General features: G+C 40.7%; 1 protein-coding gene across 1 annotated transcript in view; it reads left to right on the top strand.

Annotated features, from left to right (window-relative positions):
• CYP26B1 (cytochrome P450 family 26 subfamily B member 1) overlaps window positions 1–1,443 on the top strand; it is a 55,617-nt gene extending 54,174 nt beyond the window's left edge. The window contains exon 6 of the mRNA XM_077478072.1: window positions 527–1,443. Coding sequence (XP_077334198.1) covers window positions 527–919 — 393 coding nt within the window. The 3' untranslated portion in view covers window positions 920–1,443. The remainder of the gene's footprint in view (window positions 1–526) is intronic.
• Window positions 1,444–17,181: the final 15,738 nt, after the last annotated feature.

Genomic DNA, 17,181 nt, shown 5'->3' with positions numbered 1-17,181 from the left:
GATGCAGCTGGCTCTGACAATAGGTATTGGCACCGGAGCTATAAGGTCAACATCCACTGGGAGATTCATCAGCAACTGCTCATGGAACTCCTAGGAACCTCTGGAGGAACCCTAAGATTCTGTGGAATCCTGGTTGAGAATGGCTGACGTAGAGTCAAAAACAACAGTATGGATACATTGCCAAACTTATGCCACTGTTCCACTTTGGCTTGTGCTTTAGACTACTGGTGATGATCACAACAGTTGTGAAGCCCGTCCTAAACTCTTTACTTGCTGTAAAGACATCTAAGTACCTTCTACTCACATCCTTCACTAATTGCACCCTTCATCTTATATGTTGTAGAATAGGCACTATATAGGTACATTATATACACAAACCAAACCGATAATGAAAAAAAACAACCAAATGGTTTTGTGTATTCACCTCAAGCAGCTTTGTTAAAAAATACATGTTAAAGTACCATAGAGCTTTGAATTGTAGCGAGTGAACTTTTACTAACAGAAATATTATCTCTTACCTCTCTAGGGTTGCCAGATCCCAAAAGGATGGAGCGTCTTATACAGCATCCGGGACACTCACGACACATCTCCGGTCTTCAAGGATGCTGATGTCTTTGACCCAGACCGCTTTGGGCAAGACCGTACAGAAGACAAAGATGGCAGGTTTCACTACTTGCCCTTTGGTGGTGGAGTACGGAACTGTTTGGGTAAACAGTTGGCCAAGCTTTTTTTGAAGACCTTGGCCATTGAGCTGGCCAGCATGAGCAGGTTTGAGCTGGCCACCAGAACTTTCCCAAAAGTCCTACCGGTGCCGGTGGTCCACCCAGCTGATGAACTCAAGGTCAGGTTTTATGGACTAGATTCCAACCAAAATGAAATTGTGACGGAAACAGAAGCCATGCTTGGTGCAACTGTGTAGCCATCAAGGCCTTCAATATCCTTTCCCTGAAAAAAAAATAAAAATAAAACAAACTGGGAAACAAGCACACAGTCAAAATCAAAGCTAGATGGTAACAAGAAAGAAAAATATATCCATGAACAATACTAACTTATGTATACCGAGCCACCAAACCGTGACTATATTTCTGTGGAATGTTTAACTTAAATATATTAACATATATACATTAAGTGACAAAAAAAAGCTGATCCAGGTCCTATCTTCATGAATCCTGCTGCAGAAAGGACACTTGGAGATCACTGGCTGGGCAAGGACTTCACTTAAGGATTTTTGGAGAGCTGGTGGATCTCCTTGTCGAGGGATTCTTGGGTGGTCTCCCAATGTTTACAAGACCTACCCCTGTTGTTGCTTTCTTGTCTGTACTCCAGAAGTTGTTTCAGTGTTACTCATATCAGTGATACCAGGGTTTCCTACTCTTGTTTATATACCTGCCTTATTTTGTTTTCTTCGAGATTAAAAAAAAAAAAAAAAAAAAAAAAAAAAAAGCTTTTCAAGAAAAGCTTGCAATGACGGGTCATTATATTGAGTGTTCTTTAGCATGCTAGCAGTCACAGGATTTACAATATGATCATAGAAGTAAGTTGACATCTAGATTGGATGACCCAACTAAAGCACTGGAAACAGAACGTGTGTTTTTTTTCCAGCCAGACAATAGATTGAGGTGAAACTAAAGGTGGACACCACTTATAGATACTCCTATCTTATTCACATACCTTCATGAGCAAAATGGTTGGGCTGGTCCTTGGCCAATCTATTCTCAGCTAGAGATCAAAGCAATCTATGACAGTGGCAGTGCCTTCAGGACCAGTGGACAGGCAAAACGCATCATTGCAAAGGTCTTTGCCTACAGAGTCGATGTAATTGTCTGTACTGGAATTTTACGGTTGTTTTGTTTTCTTGCCATGGTGAGCCCACCTGAATCTAGCGTATGACAATACATACATTTCAGTTTCATTTTTTTTTTTTAATCCTTTTGTGTATGACTGTCTTTAATATTAGAGGCCAGTGCCTTAATTTAGCAAGGTCTACTCTTCTTTCCTAATAAGCAGACCTTTACATTCCCTCAAATCCGTCCACAAGTCGTGAGCCAGCACTTGGTCTGCTTTCCTTAACTTCCTTGCGCATTCCATCGGGGTTACCCATATTATTTTATTAACCATTTTCCTGATGGTCAGTGGCCTTTAAAATTACTGGTTAGAGTACAAGGCCATCAGATTTATTATTTTATTTTTTTTCTCTAACATTGTTTTATATGAGTTACGTAATTTTCTCTGATAATGTTGGCCATAGTCCAGTAGACATTTGGTGGACCAGATTTGAGTGAGATCTCTTTAAGTCTAAAGTTGTACGATCATGTCAGTACTTGTAATAGAAAACTGTTCATATTGCTGTTCAAAAGTGGTGCTAAAATGACCAACCAGACCCAAAAAAAATTTCGACAGAACATTGCTAACATTTTTTCGAGAAGGTCTGGAAATCCAGTTGGCTAGTCAACCAGTGTTGACCTATCAACAAAGACCCACATAGATTCCACACACGGTCCATACCATACCGCGAAAGATGTGTGCAATTTAATACTTTATGTTATTCTGCCCCCTGATAAATTTAACCCTTTCTCTTTGGCGCTTGGGTCCCATGCGACAATACTAAAGCTGAAATGAGACATCTCAAATTCTGTAAATCTATTTTTGCCAGTCCAAATATTGCGGGCTTAGTTCCCATTCTTTGCATGGGTCATCAATTATCTAGTCTTGCTTATTGATTGTAGGAATTTTAAATGTATACATTGTAAAATCTTTGCTACAACTTGCGTATAGATCTTTACATTTTAATATTGTTACACTCAAACGTAAAACAGTACTTACGCATTATCCCTATCAGACAAGCACTTGATTTGTTTGTGGCAAAGGAGTTTATAAATGATTTAATTTGACTTTTATTTTTTTTTGATTATTTTTTTTTCATTTTGTCTGTTTTTTTTCTTTTTTTTTCAATTATATTTATTTTTTGATTTTGTCTGAAATGTATTTTTTCTTTTTTTTTTTATTGTCTGGTATTTCTTTTGCTCTCTTTTCTTGGTCTTATGCTTAAAATACACCATCAGCTCGTGTAGGATTACGCCTGGATTTATTTTTATGTGGATATGTTGTTATCTAATACTACAGTAAGCTAGATTATAAAAAATAAATAAAAAATAAGGTTAGATTTTAGGTGGAATATGTAAGTCACTGGAGTGCAACTTTTTACACTACCCTGTGTATTATTTATATACTATTTATTCACTATATTAAAAAAAAAAATTAATAAATCAAAATACAGGTTGGGTGAAACTTAACTTTGTGCTAACTGTTATGTTTTAAAGAGGCGCAGTTAGCAGTTTTGACTCATAAGCTGATTACCAGGGAATTTAAACATTTTTCTTTATATTTCAATGCTCAAAATCTCACCTCTAAATGTTTACCTTAAAAAAAAAAATCTAAAAAAAAATCTGCTCATTCATTGAGTTTATTCATCGCGAGGGGTGAGCGAATTATAAATAAGGACCAAACTCTATAAAAAGCTCAGAGGCCTTTTATATATATATATATATCTACTAAGATACACGTCTACATAAATCTGTAGAGATGCACCTATCTATATAGTTTTATAAGATCTATATTCATCATAAAATAGGTGCCTAAGAATGCTGAATGCTCTTTTTTTTTTTCCACCACTTTAATGCCTCGGTTAAGCTGCCACAGTCAGCTGTTTGCCGGATGCTGGCAAATAGCGTTAAATCCTAAAATTTAGCTTTCCAACATTTCTTCAAAAATAATGCTATCACTTGCCATGTAATGATTCCTGCGGCAAAAGCATCATGGTCCTGCAATAGATTTGCAGATTAAGCACTTTGAATGTCAAATTTATTGTTTTCATTCGTGCAGTCCACGGACTAATTCTCGATAATATTTTATACACGACCTTAGCTGGCTTATTATTATTTTTATTTTATTTTTTCTCTTCGACTTTATAAAATATTACAAGGGTATTTTTGTTATAATTCAAATAGATATTTAGTATGACGTTTGCCCCTTTCTCGTTGTTAAATAATTATTTAGTAAAGCGTGGGTTTCCCGATATTTGTAAACAATGTCCAGATATTAATATGTTTATATTAGCAGACATTTTTAATATTAAGAGAAGCACTTGCTATTATTATTATTATTATTATTTTTGTTGTTGTTGTTGTATGAGTTGTTGCCCAATTATTATTTTTTTCAGTGTCATGTGGTTTCTGATGTATGTATGTATATAATATTATGTGTCATATATTAAAATTAATGTTGTGTATTTTGTGATCCTTAAAATAATCAGTACAACAATTTTATAGAATTCAATAATAAAAAAACAAAAAAAAAAAAAAACAAAGAGAGGAAGGTGTGGTTTGTATTTTTATTTATTTTTTTATTTTTTGTACCTCATGGCTTTCCTAATTATTGAGTATCTGCACAATTTAAGCTAGAAGTCTCCCAGAACTTACCAAATGGCACCTACAATTAACTAAATGCTTATTATAGCTACAGTCAGAAGGGCACAATTTAATATCCTGTAATGTGACGTAAATTTATTTCATAAATAAAATAAAAACAAAACAAAAAAAGGGCATACTTCTCTTATAAATGTATAATATATATTAAAACTTACACATATACATATATATATCTATAGATAGATAGATAGATAGATAGATAGATAGATAGATAGATAGATAGATAGATAGAGAGATTTATATATATATATATATATATATATATAGAGAGAGAGAGAGAGAGAGATACATATATATTCTTTATATACACACACACTCTATATTACCAAAAGTATTGGGACACCTGCCTTTACACGCACATGAACTTTAATGGCATCCCAGTCTTAGTCTGTAGGGTTCAATATTGAGTTGGCCCGCCCTTAGCAGCTATAATAGCTTCAACTTATCTGGGAAGGCCGTCCACAAGGTTTCGGAGTGTGTCTATGGGAATGTTTGACCATGCTTCCAGAAGCGCATTTGTGAGGTCAGGCACTGATGTTGGATGAGAAGACCTGGCTCGCAGTCTCCTCTTTAATTCAGCCAAAAGGTGTTCTATCGGGTTGAGGTCAGGACTCTGTGCATGCCAGTCAAGTCCGACAAGTTCAACCAATAAAAGGGAGAAAAAAAAAAGAAACTATAATTCCATATACACAATTCTATACCGACAGTTGATCCAGAGGAAGGTAAAAACCCAGCAAAGCATGATACTGTTTGCTCCAGCAGGGGAAAAAAAATCCTTCCTGATCCCCCACAAAGCAATCAGATATTCCCTGGATCGATTGGACAATAATAGAAACTCTTTTATATATATATATATATATATATATATATATATATATATATATATATATGACTTTGGAAGTGATTTTTCAGATCTGGAGTAACAACACATAGCCTTCGTGTGTATGTTGGTGTACACAATTTTTTTGGTGGAAAAAAATAAATAAAAATAACAATAATTGCAATAAATTTTAATTTGATGATATATTATGTGTTGCTGTTTTTGGATGGCACCAGCAAAGTCTCATATAATTTTTATTTTTGGTTTCCACGATAATGGATGAGGTGCCATTACTTGCCCATCAACATACCGTTATATTATATCATTATGGTAATGCCATTGTTAATTTGGTATATGGAAAACGCACCAATATTTACACTACAAAATTATGTAATCCCCCACCCCGGTCTTACTCTTCCCCAGTATAAGTCTATTTATAAGTCATCTATCTATAAGTCATGTAAACAGAAAAAAAAATGGGGGAAATTTTTTTTATATTGGACATGATGACTTTATTATAAGCTATTTGATTTTTTTTCTTATTGCTAATTATTGCACCTAGAGAATACATTAGATTTTTATTTCTGTTGATGGGAGCAGCTAAATTTAACCCTACATTCTGTTTTGTTTTGTTTTCTAAAAATTTGGATTATTTGTACCCTTTTTGGTTATAGTTTTGACTTCTGCAACCAATGTAAAAAGTGTTTGTAGACCTGTATTCTAATAGGGCCTTGGCTCTTTGTCTATTGTATATGCTCATTGTTGGTATTGTAAAAAAAAAAAAATCAACTGCATTAAATATAAAATTAAATTAAAAAAATGTCATAATAAATAAATATAATACAAATAAAATGTAAAAGAACACAATACAAAATAAAAATAATTTGAAAAAGAAGTGAAATTGAATAATATTCAAAAAAGATAATTATAATATTCAAAAATATTATATATATATATATATATGTATGTTATATATGTTATAATGTTATATATTGTATGTATGTATGTATGTATGTATGTATGTATGTGTGTATATATATATATATATATATCTATATCATCAGGAAAATATAAAATGATAATCGCAAACCAAGCAGAGGCAGTCCTAAAAATAAATAAAGATCAAGCTAAACTATTCATAAGTAATGTGTAAATAAGTAAGTGGGGGTAATAATAAATAAATATAATACAAATAAAATGTAATAGAACACAATAAAAAATAAAAATAATTTGAGAAAGAAATGAAATGTAATAATATTCAAAAAAGATAATTATAATATTCAAAAAGATATTTATATATATCATCAAAAAAATATAAAATGATAATCGCAAGCCAAGCAGAGGCAGTCCTAAAAATAAATAAAGATCAAGCTAAACTATTCTTAAGTAATATGTAAATAAGTAAGTGGGGGCTCCAGCAGTAACTATCCACCAAATATAAAAATGAAAAAATAGCACTGAAACAATCAAAAAAAAAATACATATTTAGATCAAAGAAAGATCATTTTATAATGAAGTAGGCATAGTATAAATGTACTAATAAAAATAGGAGTAAATTGCACTCACAAAAGCTGAGCTCACATGTCTTCCTTCCACCTCCTGGATGCTGACCATGACCAGGACGGGATGAAAATAGAGAAACTTATTATGATTAGCGGCTTTTTTACTCATCAATCTAATTATATCACCTTCTATTAGTGCAAATGACTTACAGTTCTTGCCCATTCCCCAACCTGTGACTGGACAGTGAAAGGAGAAGCGGCAGACTGATGAGCTTATCTCTTTAAAAAAAAAAAGGCCACTGACTCTGATGAAGCATACAAACCTCCCTCAATGGGTACCTAGAAGCAACTGAAAGTATAAACATACAAATGGTGCCAAACCACGAAATAAAAGAGTGCCATCTTATAACAGCGCCCAACGCGTTTCAGAGGAAACACATTTCCTTCTTCATTAGGGCTTAACAGAATGGAATAAGAAGTCAAATGGACTCTTCTAAAGCTGGCCATAGAGGAATAAAAATTTGAACAAAAATTCTTAGAAAATTGTTGTTCCTCCCACTGTGTGAAGTAAAACAAAACAAAACAAAAAAAAATGGAAGTGATGAGGATTTGATCCCTTTCATGTAAACAAGGCTTTGGGAAGCATCTGAATAAACTGATCTCACTTTGGAGGCCAGAGGAAAGGTTTGGGATCTCTCCATGAAGAGGACCGGTCACGGCCCATGCTTTTACAAGGGATGTTGCTCATCTCTTGTGATAGCAATAAGGTTGATCCAAAAAAATAAAATAAAAAAAATAAAGGTACAGTGTTAAAAGAATGTTTGAATAAAATAAATAATAAAATAATCTTTTTAAGCTCCTCTGTCCCTTCGTGCTCAAACGCACGCATTGGTCCAGATCACATGTAAACCGTGATCGGAACACACATGTGAGGTATCAACATGAACGTCAGAGTGAGAGCAATAATTCCAGGGGCAGGCCTCCTGTGTAACTCTAAACTGGTAGTCTATAAAGGCATTTAAAGCATTGCCTATGGAGATTTTTAGGTACCGTAGTCTGGAGCCATGCCATGCAACAGCACTGAAAGCTGAAAATTAGCCTGGGCAGAAAGGGGGTAATATTTTAGGAATAAGTAATTTTTCTTCTTTACTGATGTGCGCTGATGAGTCTGCACGGATGGACACTGATGAGGTGGCACTGATGGGCACTGATGACATGGAAAAGAAGGGCACTGATGAGAAGCCACTAATATGCAGCACTGATATGCATCACTGATGAGCACTGAAAGGCAGCACTGGTGGGCACTGATAGGCTGCACTGATGGGCACCGATGAGGTGGCACTGAGGGTCACTGATGAGATGGCAAAGAAGAGCACTGACGAGAAGCCACTAATATGCAGCACTGCTATGCATCACTGATGAGCACTGATAGGCTGCACTGATGGGCACTGATGAGGTGGAACTGATGGTCACTGATGAGATGGCAAAGAAGGGCACTGATGAGGAGCCACTAATATGCAGCATTGATGGGGAATAATAAGCGGCACTGATATGCATCACTGATTAGCACTGATAGGCAGCACTGATCGGTGGCACTTATAGGCACAGATAGGTGTCACTGATGGGCACTGATGAGGTGGCACTGATGGGCACTGGTGAGAGGGCAAAGAAGAGCACTGATGAGGATCCCCTAATATGCATCACTGATGAGCACTAGTAGGTGGCACTGATAAGTGGCACTAATGGGCACTGATAGGTGGCATTTATGGGCATGGATAGATGGCACTGATGGGCACTGATAAGGTGGCACTGATGGGCACTGATGAGAGGGCAAAGAAGGGCACTGATGAGGAGTCACTAATATGCATCACTGATGAGCACTGATAGGTGACACTGATGGGCACTGATAAGTGGCACTGATGTGCACTGATAGTTAGCATTTATGGGCATGCATAGGTGGCATGGATGGGCACTGATTGGCAGGACTTATGGGCACTGATTGGCAGCACTGATGGGCACCGATTGGCAGCACTAATAGGCACTGATAAGTGGCAGTTATTGCCATTGATAGGCTGCACTGATGGGCACTGATTGGCAGCACTGGTGGGCACTGATTGGCAGCACTAATGGGCACTGATAGGTGGCATTGATTGGCATTACTGATGGGCACACAAAGGCAGCACTGATTGGCATCACTAATGGGCACTGACTGGCATCACTGCTGGGCACAGTTGGGGCTGCACTGATGATCAGTGCCCTGATTATCTGTGCAGATCTCCCCTGTGAGGAAATGCTGCTGATTGGCTCTCCTCCCCACACACGCTGTTGGTGTGAGAAAAGGAATGCCGATAACTGGCAATTCTTCATTTACATGTGATCAGATTTTTATCGGGATGGGTGATGCGCCATGTCCCAGGGACAGAGCTCAACACCGATCGCCACGTTGCGTGGAGAGCAAGCGCAGCGAGAGTGTGGCGACGTCATATGAACGAGAGAGCCACCTTGTGCCCGTCATTTCACTCTACGGCGGGCGGGAGGTGGTTAATGATGGGTGTTTTGATTGGCATTCAGAGTGCTTTAAAATAACGTGTCCAATGCCACATTTTGGCGCAAATGTAAACGAACCCTTAGGGTGATGGTCCGCTTCAATTACAGAACTGGATTCATTTGCGAAGCGCAATTCCCCCCCCAACACAGTACAGGAGAAAATATAATCAACTCAAAACCATCCAAAAAGCGGTCCATTTTTGGATGCCATAGGCCAGAATTCCCCTTTAACAACCCTGCCGATCCGCGCACTACTCTGCGCGGCATTCCTCCTTCTCGTAGAGGTATAGAGCAGGCTCAACCGTGCCCAAAGCTCCCGGTCTATCCCTGTGCCAACCCACCGCTGTGTGCCCTCTTATAGCTCGCATTTTAATTACTATAACAGCAATTTTCCAAAAAAGATGTCTGACTGTCTCCCCCGCACAAAGTGCCCGTTGTTCGCGCTGGCGGAGGGGGCCGATGAGCTGAAGCTGTCTGGTGCCTGACCGCAGGCCTGAGATTCGGCTTCCCATTTTTCACGCTAGAACGATATGGAAAAGGAGCCGCATCTGGGCGGGTTCCAGGAGCAACAGAACCACAGCAGGTGCTCTCCTTCCCCTGCTATTCTTGGACTTTCTCTCACCTCTATGATTTTCAATTTAAAATAATAAATGACATTTTTTTTTCCTGTCGAAACCCAATCTTTAGTATCGTGTGTGTGTGTGTGTGTGTGTGTGTGTGTGTGTGTGTGTGTGTGTGTGTGTGTGTGTGTGCGTGTGCGTGTGCGTGGGCGGGTGGACGGGGTCTTTTTTATATACTAAAAACCACAGAAATAAAGTACATTTTTAGTTTTTTTTAACCAATTCAGCCGCTAGAGTTTACCCCTTTCCGACCAGAACAGACACCCCATAGAGATTTCTTTTGGTGGTATTTGATCGCCTCTGCGGTTTTTATTTTTTGCGCCATAAACAAAAAAAAAGAGTGAACTTTTTTTTTTTTTTTAAAAGCAATATTTTTAACTTTTTGCTAAAATAAATATCCCTCAAAAATATATTAAAAAAAATATTTTTTTCCCGATACGTATTCTTCTACTTATTTTTGGTGAAAAAAATAAAATAAAATCGCAATAAGCTTATATTGATTGGTTTGCGCCAAAGTTATCGTGTCTACAAAATAGTGAAAAGATTTTTGGTATTTTTATTATTGTTTTTTTTATTAGTAATGGCGGCGATCTGCGATTTTTATCGTGACTGTGACATTATGGCGGACGCTTCGGACAACTTTTGACACTATTTTGGGTGCGTTGACACTTTGTGAAAATGCACTGATTACTGTGTAAATTACACTGGCAGAGAAGGGGTTAAACGCTAGGGGGCGATGAAGGGGTTAAGTGTGTCCTAGGGAGTGAATCTAACTGTGGGGGGGGGATGGGCTACCACTGACATGACAGCGATCACTGCTCCGGATGACAGGGAGAGCGGTGGTCTCTGTCATGACACAAGGCAGAACGGGGAAATGCCTTGTTAACATACGCATCTCCCCGTTCTGCAGCTCCATGACACGATCGCTGGGACACCGGCAGACATCAAGTCCACGGGTCCTGGGAGTACGGTCACGCTGTACGCGGCGCGCGCACGCCCACTAGCCGCGCCGATTAAAAGGGACATACAGGTATGCCCATTTGCCCACCGCTGCCATTGTGCTGATGTATATCGGCGTGCGGCGGTCGGCAAGTGGTTAACCTGAAGAGAGTTTAAAGAGTAACTCCACTCGTGAGACAAAAAAATAGCATAAAGAAAAAATAATAATATAATATATACACTTGCGACTCAATACTGTAATTGAATGATATTAATAATGACCTTTCATTTTCAATCTGCAGCATTTTCTGTGAAATGCAATGCATTATGGCTACCTGGAGGCCCTCTATACATACACAGCTGGTGTACAGAATGCAGGGCTGCTGTTAGAAACCACAGGGCCCCATACAGCCAAACTGACAGATTCCCCACCCCCAAAATAAACACGGTTTACTATGCTTCAGTTATGAATGAACACTGTGAGTGATCAGTACCAATCACTCATTGTGTTCATTTAGGAAAGGATGGGGCTGGTAAATATGACATATTTACCGCACTCTGCCCCTACTCTCCATTCTGAAGGATGTCATTGTGTGCTTTCAGCTGCCGGTGGGAAGGAGAGGAGGGATTGCGGGGAGCACTGGGAGAGCAGGGGGTCACACAGGGGGGCCTGGGCAGCAGGGGGAAACATATGGTGCACAGGGAGGGTGATCGGCGCGGCACGGGGGGGGGGGGATTACTGGAACCAGTCCCTTGTACAGTGCCTTGAAAAAGTATTCACACCCCATTGAAATTGTCCACATTTTGTCATGTTACATCCCCATTTTATTGGGATTTTATGTGACCAACACAAAGTGACACATAATTGTGAAGTGTAAGGAAAATGATAAATGGTTTTCAACATTTTTTACATATAAATATGTGAAAAGTGTGGGGGACATTTGTATGGCGCCCCCCTGAGTCAATACTTTGTAGAACCTCCTTTCTTGGCAATTACAGCTGCAAGTCTTTTTGGGGATGTCTCTACCAGCTTTGCACATCTAGAGAGTGAGATTTTTGCCCATTCTTCTTCTTTGCAAAATATCTCAAGTTCTGTCAGATTGGATGGAGAGCGTCTGTGAACAGCAATTTTCAAGTCTTACCACAGATTCTCAATTGGATTTAGGTCTGGACTTTGACTGGGCCATTCTAACACATGAATATGCTTTGATCTAAACCATTCCATTGTAGCTCTGGCTGTATGTTTAGGGTCGTTGTCCTGCTGGAAGGTGAACCTCCACCCCAGTCTCATGTCTTTTGCAGACTCCAACAGGTTTTCTTCTAAGATTTCCCTGTATTTAGCATCCATTTTCCCATCAGCTCTGACCAGCTTCCCTGTCCCTACTGAAGAAAAGCATCTCCACAACATGATGATGCCACCACCATGTTTCACGGTGGGGATGGTGTGTTCCTGGTGATGTGAAGTGTTTGTTTTCTACCACACATATACGTTTTCTTTTAGGCCAAAAAGTTCAATTTTGGTCTCATCTGACCAGAGCACCTTCTTCCACAGTTTGCTGTGTCCCCCACATGGCTTCTCACAAACTGCAAACAGAACTTCTTATGGATTTCTTTCAACAATGGCTTTCTTCTTGCCACTCTTCCATAAAGGCCAGATTTGCGGAGAGCACGACTAATAGTTGTCCTGTGGACAGATTCTCCCACCTGAGCTGTGGATCTCTGCAGCACCTCCAGAGTTACCATGGACCTCTTGGCTGCTTCTCTGATTAATGCTCTCCTTGCCCGGCCGGTCAGTTTAGGTGGACGGCCATGTCTTGGAAGGTTTCAGTTGTGCCATAATATTTCAATTTTCGGATGATGGATTGAACAGAGCTCCGTGAGATGTTCAAAGCTTGGGATGTTTTTTTTATAACCTAACCCTGCTTTATACTTCTCCACAACTTTATCCCTGACCTGTCTGGTGTTTTCCTTGGCCTTCATGATGCTGTTTGTTCACTAAGGTTCTCTATAAAACCTCTAAGGGCTTCACAGAACAGCTGTATTTATACTGAGATTAAATGGCACACAGGTGGACTCTTTACTAATTAGGTGACTTCTGAAAGCAATTGGTTGCACTAGATTTTAGTTAGGGGTATCAGAGTAAAGGGGACTGAATACAAATGCACACCACACTCTTCAGATATTTATTTGTAAAAAAATGTGAAAACCATTTATCATTTTCCTTCCACTTCACAATTATGTGCCACTTTGTGTTGGTCTATCACATAAAATCCCAATAAAATACATTTACATTTTTGGTTGTAACATGACAAAATGTAGAAAATTTCAAGGGGTATGAATACTTTTTCAAAGCTGGCGGGAGGGAGAGGAGAGCAGAGAGCCATACAGGGGGTCGATTACAGTAACTGCCCCCCTGGCACTGATCACCCTCCCTGCCCACATCTGATTCACCCTGCTGCCTGCCCCCCCCTGCTGGCCTGGGACCTGTACAGGAGGACAGGTGGTACCCCCTTATCCATGGCCCTGACAGAACGCTCCTTAAAAATGTAATTTCCTGCTTGTGTGATTGGCTTACTGGTTTTCCCAGAAGTCCCCTGCAACAAAAATGTCATTTTTTTATGAGATACTCCCAAGGGGGAAAGCTTGTCTAAAGGGATTCAAACCCTGCCAATTTCCTCATTAGAGCCCTACAGGTGCAGCAGCTGACTCATAACTATAAAATCACTCCCATACAGATTCAATCCGTATATGGACACAGACAAACAGCTATTCTTTTAGAATAACAAAAGGTAGGAATCTGCAATAATTTTTTTTTTAATTCTTGCAATGTACAGAGATCACCCAAAGGGGAATTTTTTTTCTGAACAAAAGTGGAGTTACTCTTTAATTCTGAACTCCAGTCTCTCTACACAATGAGATCTTAGTAGGTGATATGATAGTTAAAGTAGACATTTCGGTAACCCTACAAGCAGTGCCAGGACAAGGTCATCCAGTGTCCAGGGCGAAGATAAAAAATTGCGCCCTCCGTAAAAAAAAAAAAAACAGAACAAATTTTGAATAAAATAGGTTTAATTAAGTCAAAACAGAATTCACTCACAGCAGATGCCCCCGCCCCTCCAACCTGGTCCTGTTTGGTGGTCAGTTGGATGGCATAAGTGGTCAATAGGATGAAAAGACTTGGGTGTCAATGGGAAGAAGAATGTAGGGGGAGATGTGAGTTGTGTTAGGGGCTCTAGATCGGGGCAAGGAGGACTGGAAGGCTCTGGGTGGGGTTGGGTGTAATTGTGGAAGGATAGGGGTTCTGAAGGGGGTAGGTGACTCTGTAGAAGACTTTGTGGCCTGGAGTTCTGGAAAGGGTTCTGGAAAAAGGCAGGGGCAACTTTGCAGGGCAGGATCACTGGAGGGGTCTGTCCAGGGGGCTGCAGTCTATTGGGGGGCACAGTTGGGGTCTGGAGGGCACTGCAAAGGCTGGGGAGTATGGGGCGCACTGTGTTGTACTGTTGGAAGTTGGGAGCACTATAAAGACTGAGGGCTCTGCAGCAGGCTTGGGGACACAGTGGGAGATTGGAGACACCATAGAACACTTTTGGATTTTGAAGGCACCCTGGGGGAGCTGGAGGCTCTGCAGCAGATGAGGGGCACTGGAAAAGGTTGGGGGGCAATGCAGGCCACTATGGGAGGCGGGGAAGACATTATAGGAGGTTGGGGGTTATAATGGGAGCTATGGAGAACTGTGCACTCAGTGAGGGGACAAAGTGGGGGCTGAATCCTGGAGAGGATTCTAGAAAGGGTTCTACAGAGGGCAGGGGGCAACTCTGTGGGGCAGTTTTGTTAGAGGGGTCCTGGGGTCTCTCCAGGGGGCTGCAGTCCTGGGGGGCACAGTTATGGTCTGGGGGGCACTGTAAAGGCTGGGGGGGTTGGGGGGAGGGCACTGTGGAATACTGTTGGAAGTTGGGAGCACTATAAAGACTGCAGGCTTTGCAGCAGGCTTGGGGGCACGCTGGGAGAATGGAGATGCTGTAGAATACTGTTAGAAGTTGAGGGCACCCTGGGGGAGCTGGAGGCTCTGTAGCAGATGGGGTGGCACTGTGGAAAGTTCGGGGGCACCACGGGTCACCTTGGAATGTGGGGGAGACATTATAGAAGTTTGAGGGAGGGTCACTATGGGAGATAGGGGGCGCGGTGGGAGATTATGTAACTGGCTTGAAGCTCTCAGTGAAAGGGCAAAGTAGGGGCTGAATGCAGTGAATATTCAACCCTCTTCCCCCCACTTACTTCAGACCTGCCATCAGTTGGGTGCCGATTTGGAAGGGAAACTTCTTCCTCCTCTCATTGATCATGTGATGGGTCACATGACTGGTGAGAAAGTACAGGATTTCACACTCAATTGGGCATCCCTACTGCTTACAGGTCTGCCAGCCAGGCAATGAGCAATTTCAAAAAGGGAGGTCAATAATAACCTACATATTTTTCAACTACAGATTTGTTTTATGGGATCTACTAGGAAAATGATAACGGGGTGCCGGATTGTTTCCCACATTACAGTGGACTGAACATTGCAACACACATTGCTGCATGGATATAATGTGATCAAACCTTTAATGAGAACCCTATAAGTGTGCACAGCCTATTGTATTATTTTTTACAATTTGTTCAGGAGCCCCCTTAGGGGGCTTTGGTGAAAGGAGTCTAAACAGGGGGAATCTGCACCGATTAGGGTGTGCCCAGGCACATCCGGCACACCCTCTGTGTATTTCTATGGAGAACCCTCTGGGCAAATAGTAAAACTAGTAAACTACTCATCCAGAAAGCACTGCAACTGTTAGAAAATGATTCCCAAAATTGAGCTTTGTGTAGTTCGCTGCAGTCAAAAGGCAGAGGGGATTTCACAGGGGCACACATTCGTTTGTTGTTCGACCTGTTGGACGAATCCCAAACGTTTTAGATTTTCAGTGGGAATTTCTCTGAGGAATGTTTCACATTACATTGCCAATGCCATTATTATCCAAAGTCTTGCACCTGACCTCTGCATGGGGCCATGCTGAGTAGGTACAAGAGTGGGCGGCAACCTTGCTCTGATTCTGACAATCCCACCCTACCAGCTGTAGCATTGAGCAGACAAGTTTTTCTGCCCCAGCTGTTAGAGGTCAGAAAAAACACACCTAGTCACCCCCATGTCAAACACTTAAGCCCTTGTACACACGGTCGGACATTTTGACGGAAAATGTCCGATCAGACTGTGTTGTCGGATAATCCGACCGTGTGTGGGCTCCATCTGACTTTTTCCGTCGGAATGTCCGACCAACAAAGTTTGAGAGCTGGATATACAATTTTCCGACAACATGACCCAATCGGACTTTGTCCGATCGTTTGTAGAGAATTCTTATCAGACAAAGTACCACGCATGCTCAGATCAAATTACCAGACCAAAGCTATTGGCTACTAGCCGCAACGTAGTCCCATCGCAACGAACGAACGTCATCACGTTCCAAACTATCGGATTTTCTGACAACTTTGTCCGACTGTGTGTATGCAACACCAGTTTCGGACAAAATCCGTCGGAAAAAATCAGACGGATTTTGTTGTCGGAATGTCCGACCGTGTGTACAAGGGCTTAAAAGAGAAGTATGGCCAATTCCTGGGTCACAGGAGTACACTTACTTTTTGCTCATGCTGTGACCCGGAATCATCCAACAGTGAGCTAAAGTCCACTGTTGGCTGATGTCACCGAGCCACTTCAGACTCTGGAAAGATCTCGACAATATTGTTGGGATCCGCCCAGATGACTGATAATAATATCTGGAACAATGTCATTATGTAAAAATTGCCATACCTACACTTCAGGGAAACAATAATGCCCTGTACACGCGATCGGAAATTCCGCCTGGAAAAGTCAGATGGGAGCTTTTGGTGGGAAAATGCGATCGTGTGTATGCTCCATCGGACTTTTGCTGGCGTAATTTCGGCCAGCAAAAGATTGAGAGCAGGTTCTCAATTTTTCCATCGGAAAAAGTTCCAATCGGAAATTTCGATCGTCTGTACAAATTCCGACGTGCAAAATTCCTACGGAAACAATTTGACGCATGCTCGGAAGCATTGAACTTCATTTTCTCGGCTCGTCATAATGTGGTACGTCACCGCGTTCTTGACGGTCAAAAGTTTCGAGAACTTTTGTGTGACCGTGTGTATGCAAGAAAGCTTGAGCGGAATCCCGTCAGAATTCCGTCGGAAAAAACCATCAGAGCTTTTTCCGACCAAAATTCCAA

The sequence above is a fragment of the Lithobates pipiens genome, unplaced genomic scaffold (genome assembly GCF_037356315.1).
Source record: "Lithobates pipiens isolate NorthernLeopardFrog02 unplaced genomic scaffold, aLitPip1_a1.2 Scaffold_13, whole genome shotgun sequence".
Taxonomy (NCBI): domain Eukaryota; kingdom Metazoa; phylum Chordata; class Amphibia; order Anura; family Ranidae; genus Lithobates; species Lithobates pipiens.
The sequence above is the reverse complement of the archived record's forward strand: the minus strand, read 5'-3'. Positions and strand labels throughout refer to the sequence as shown.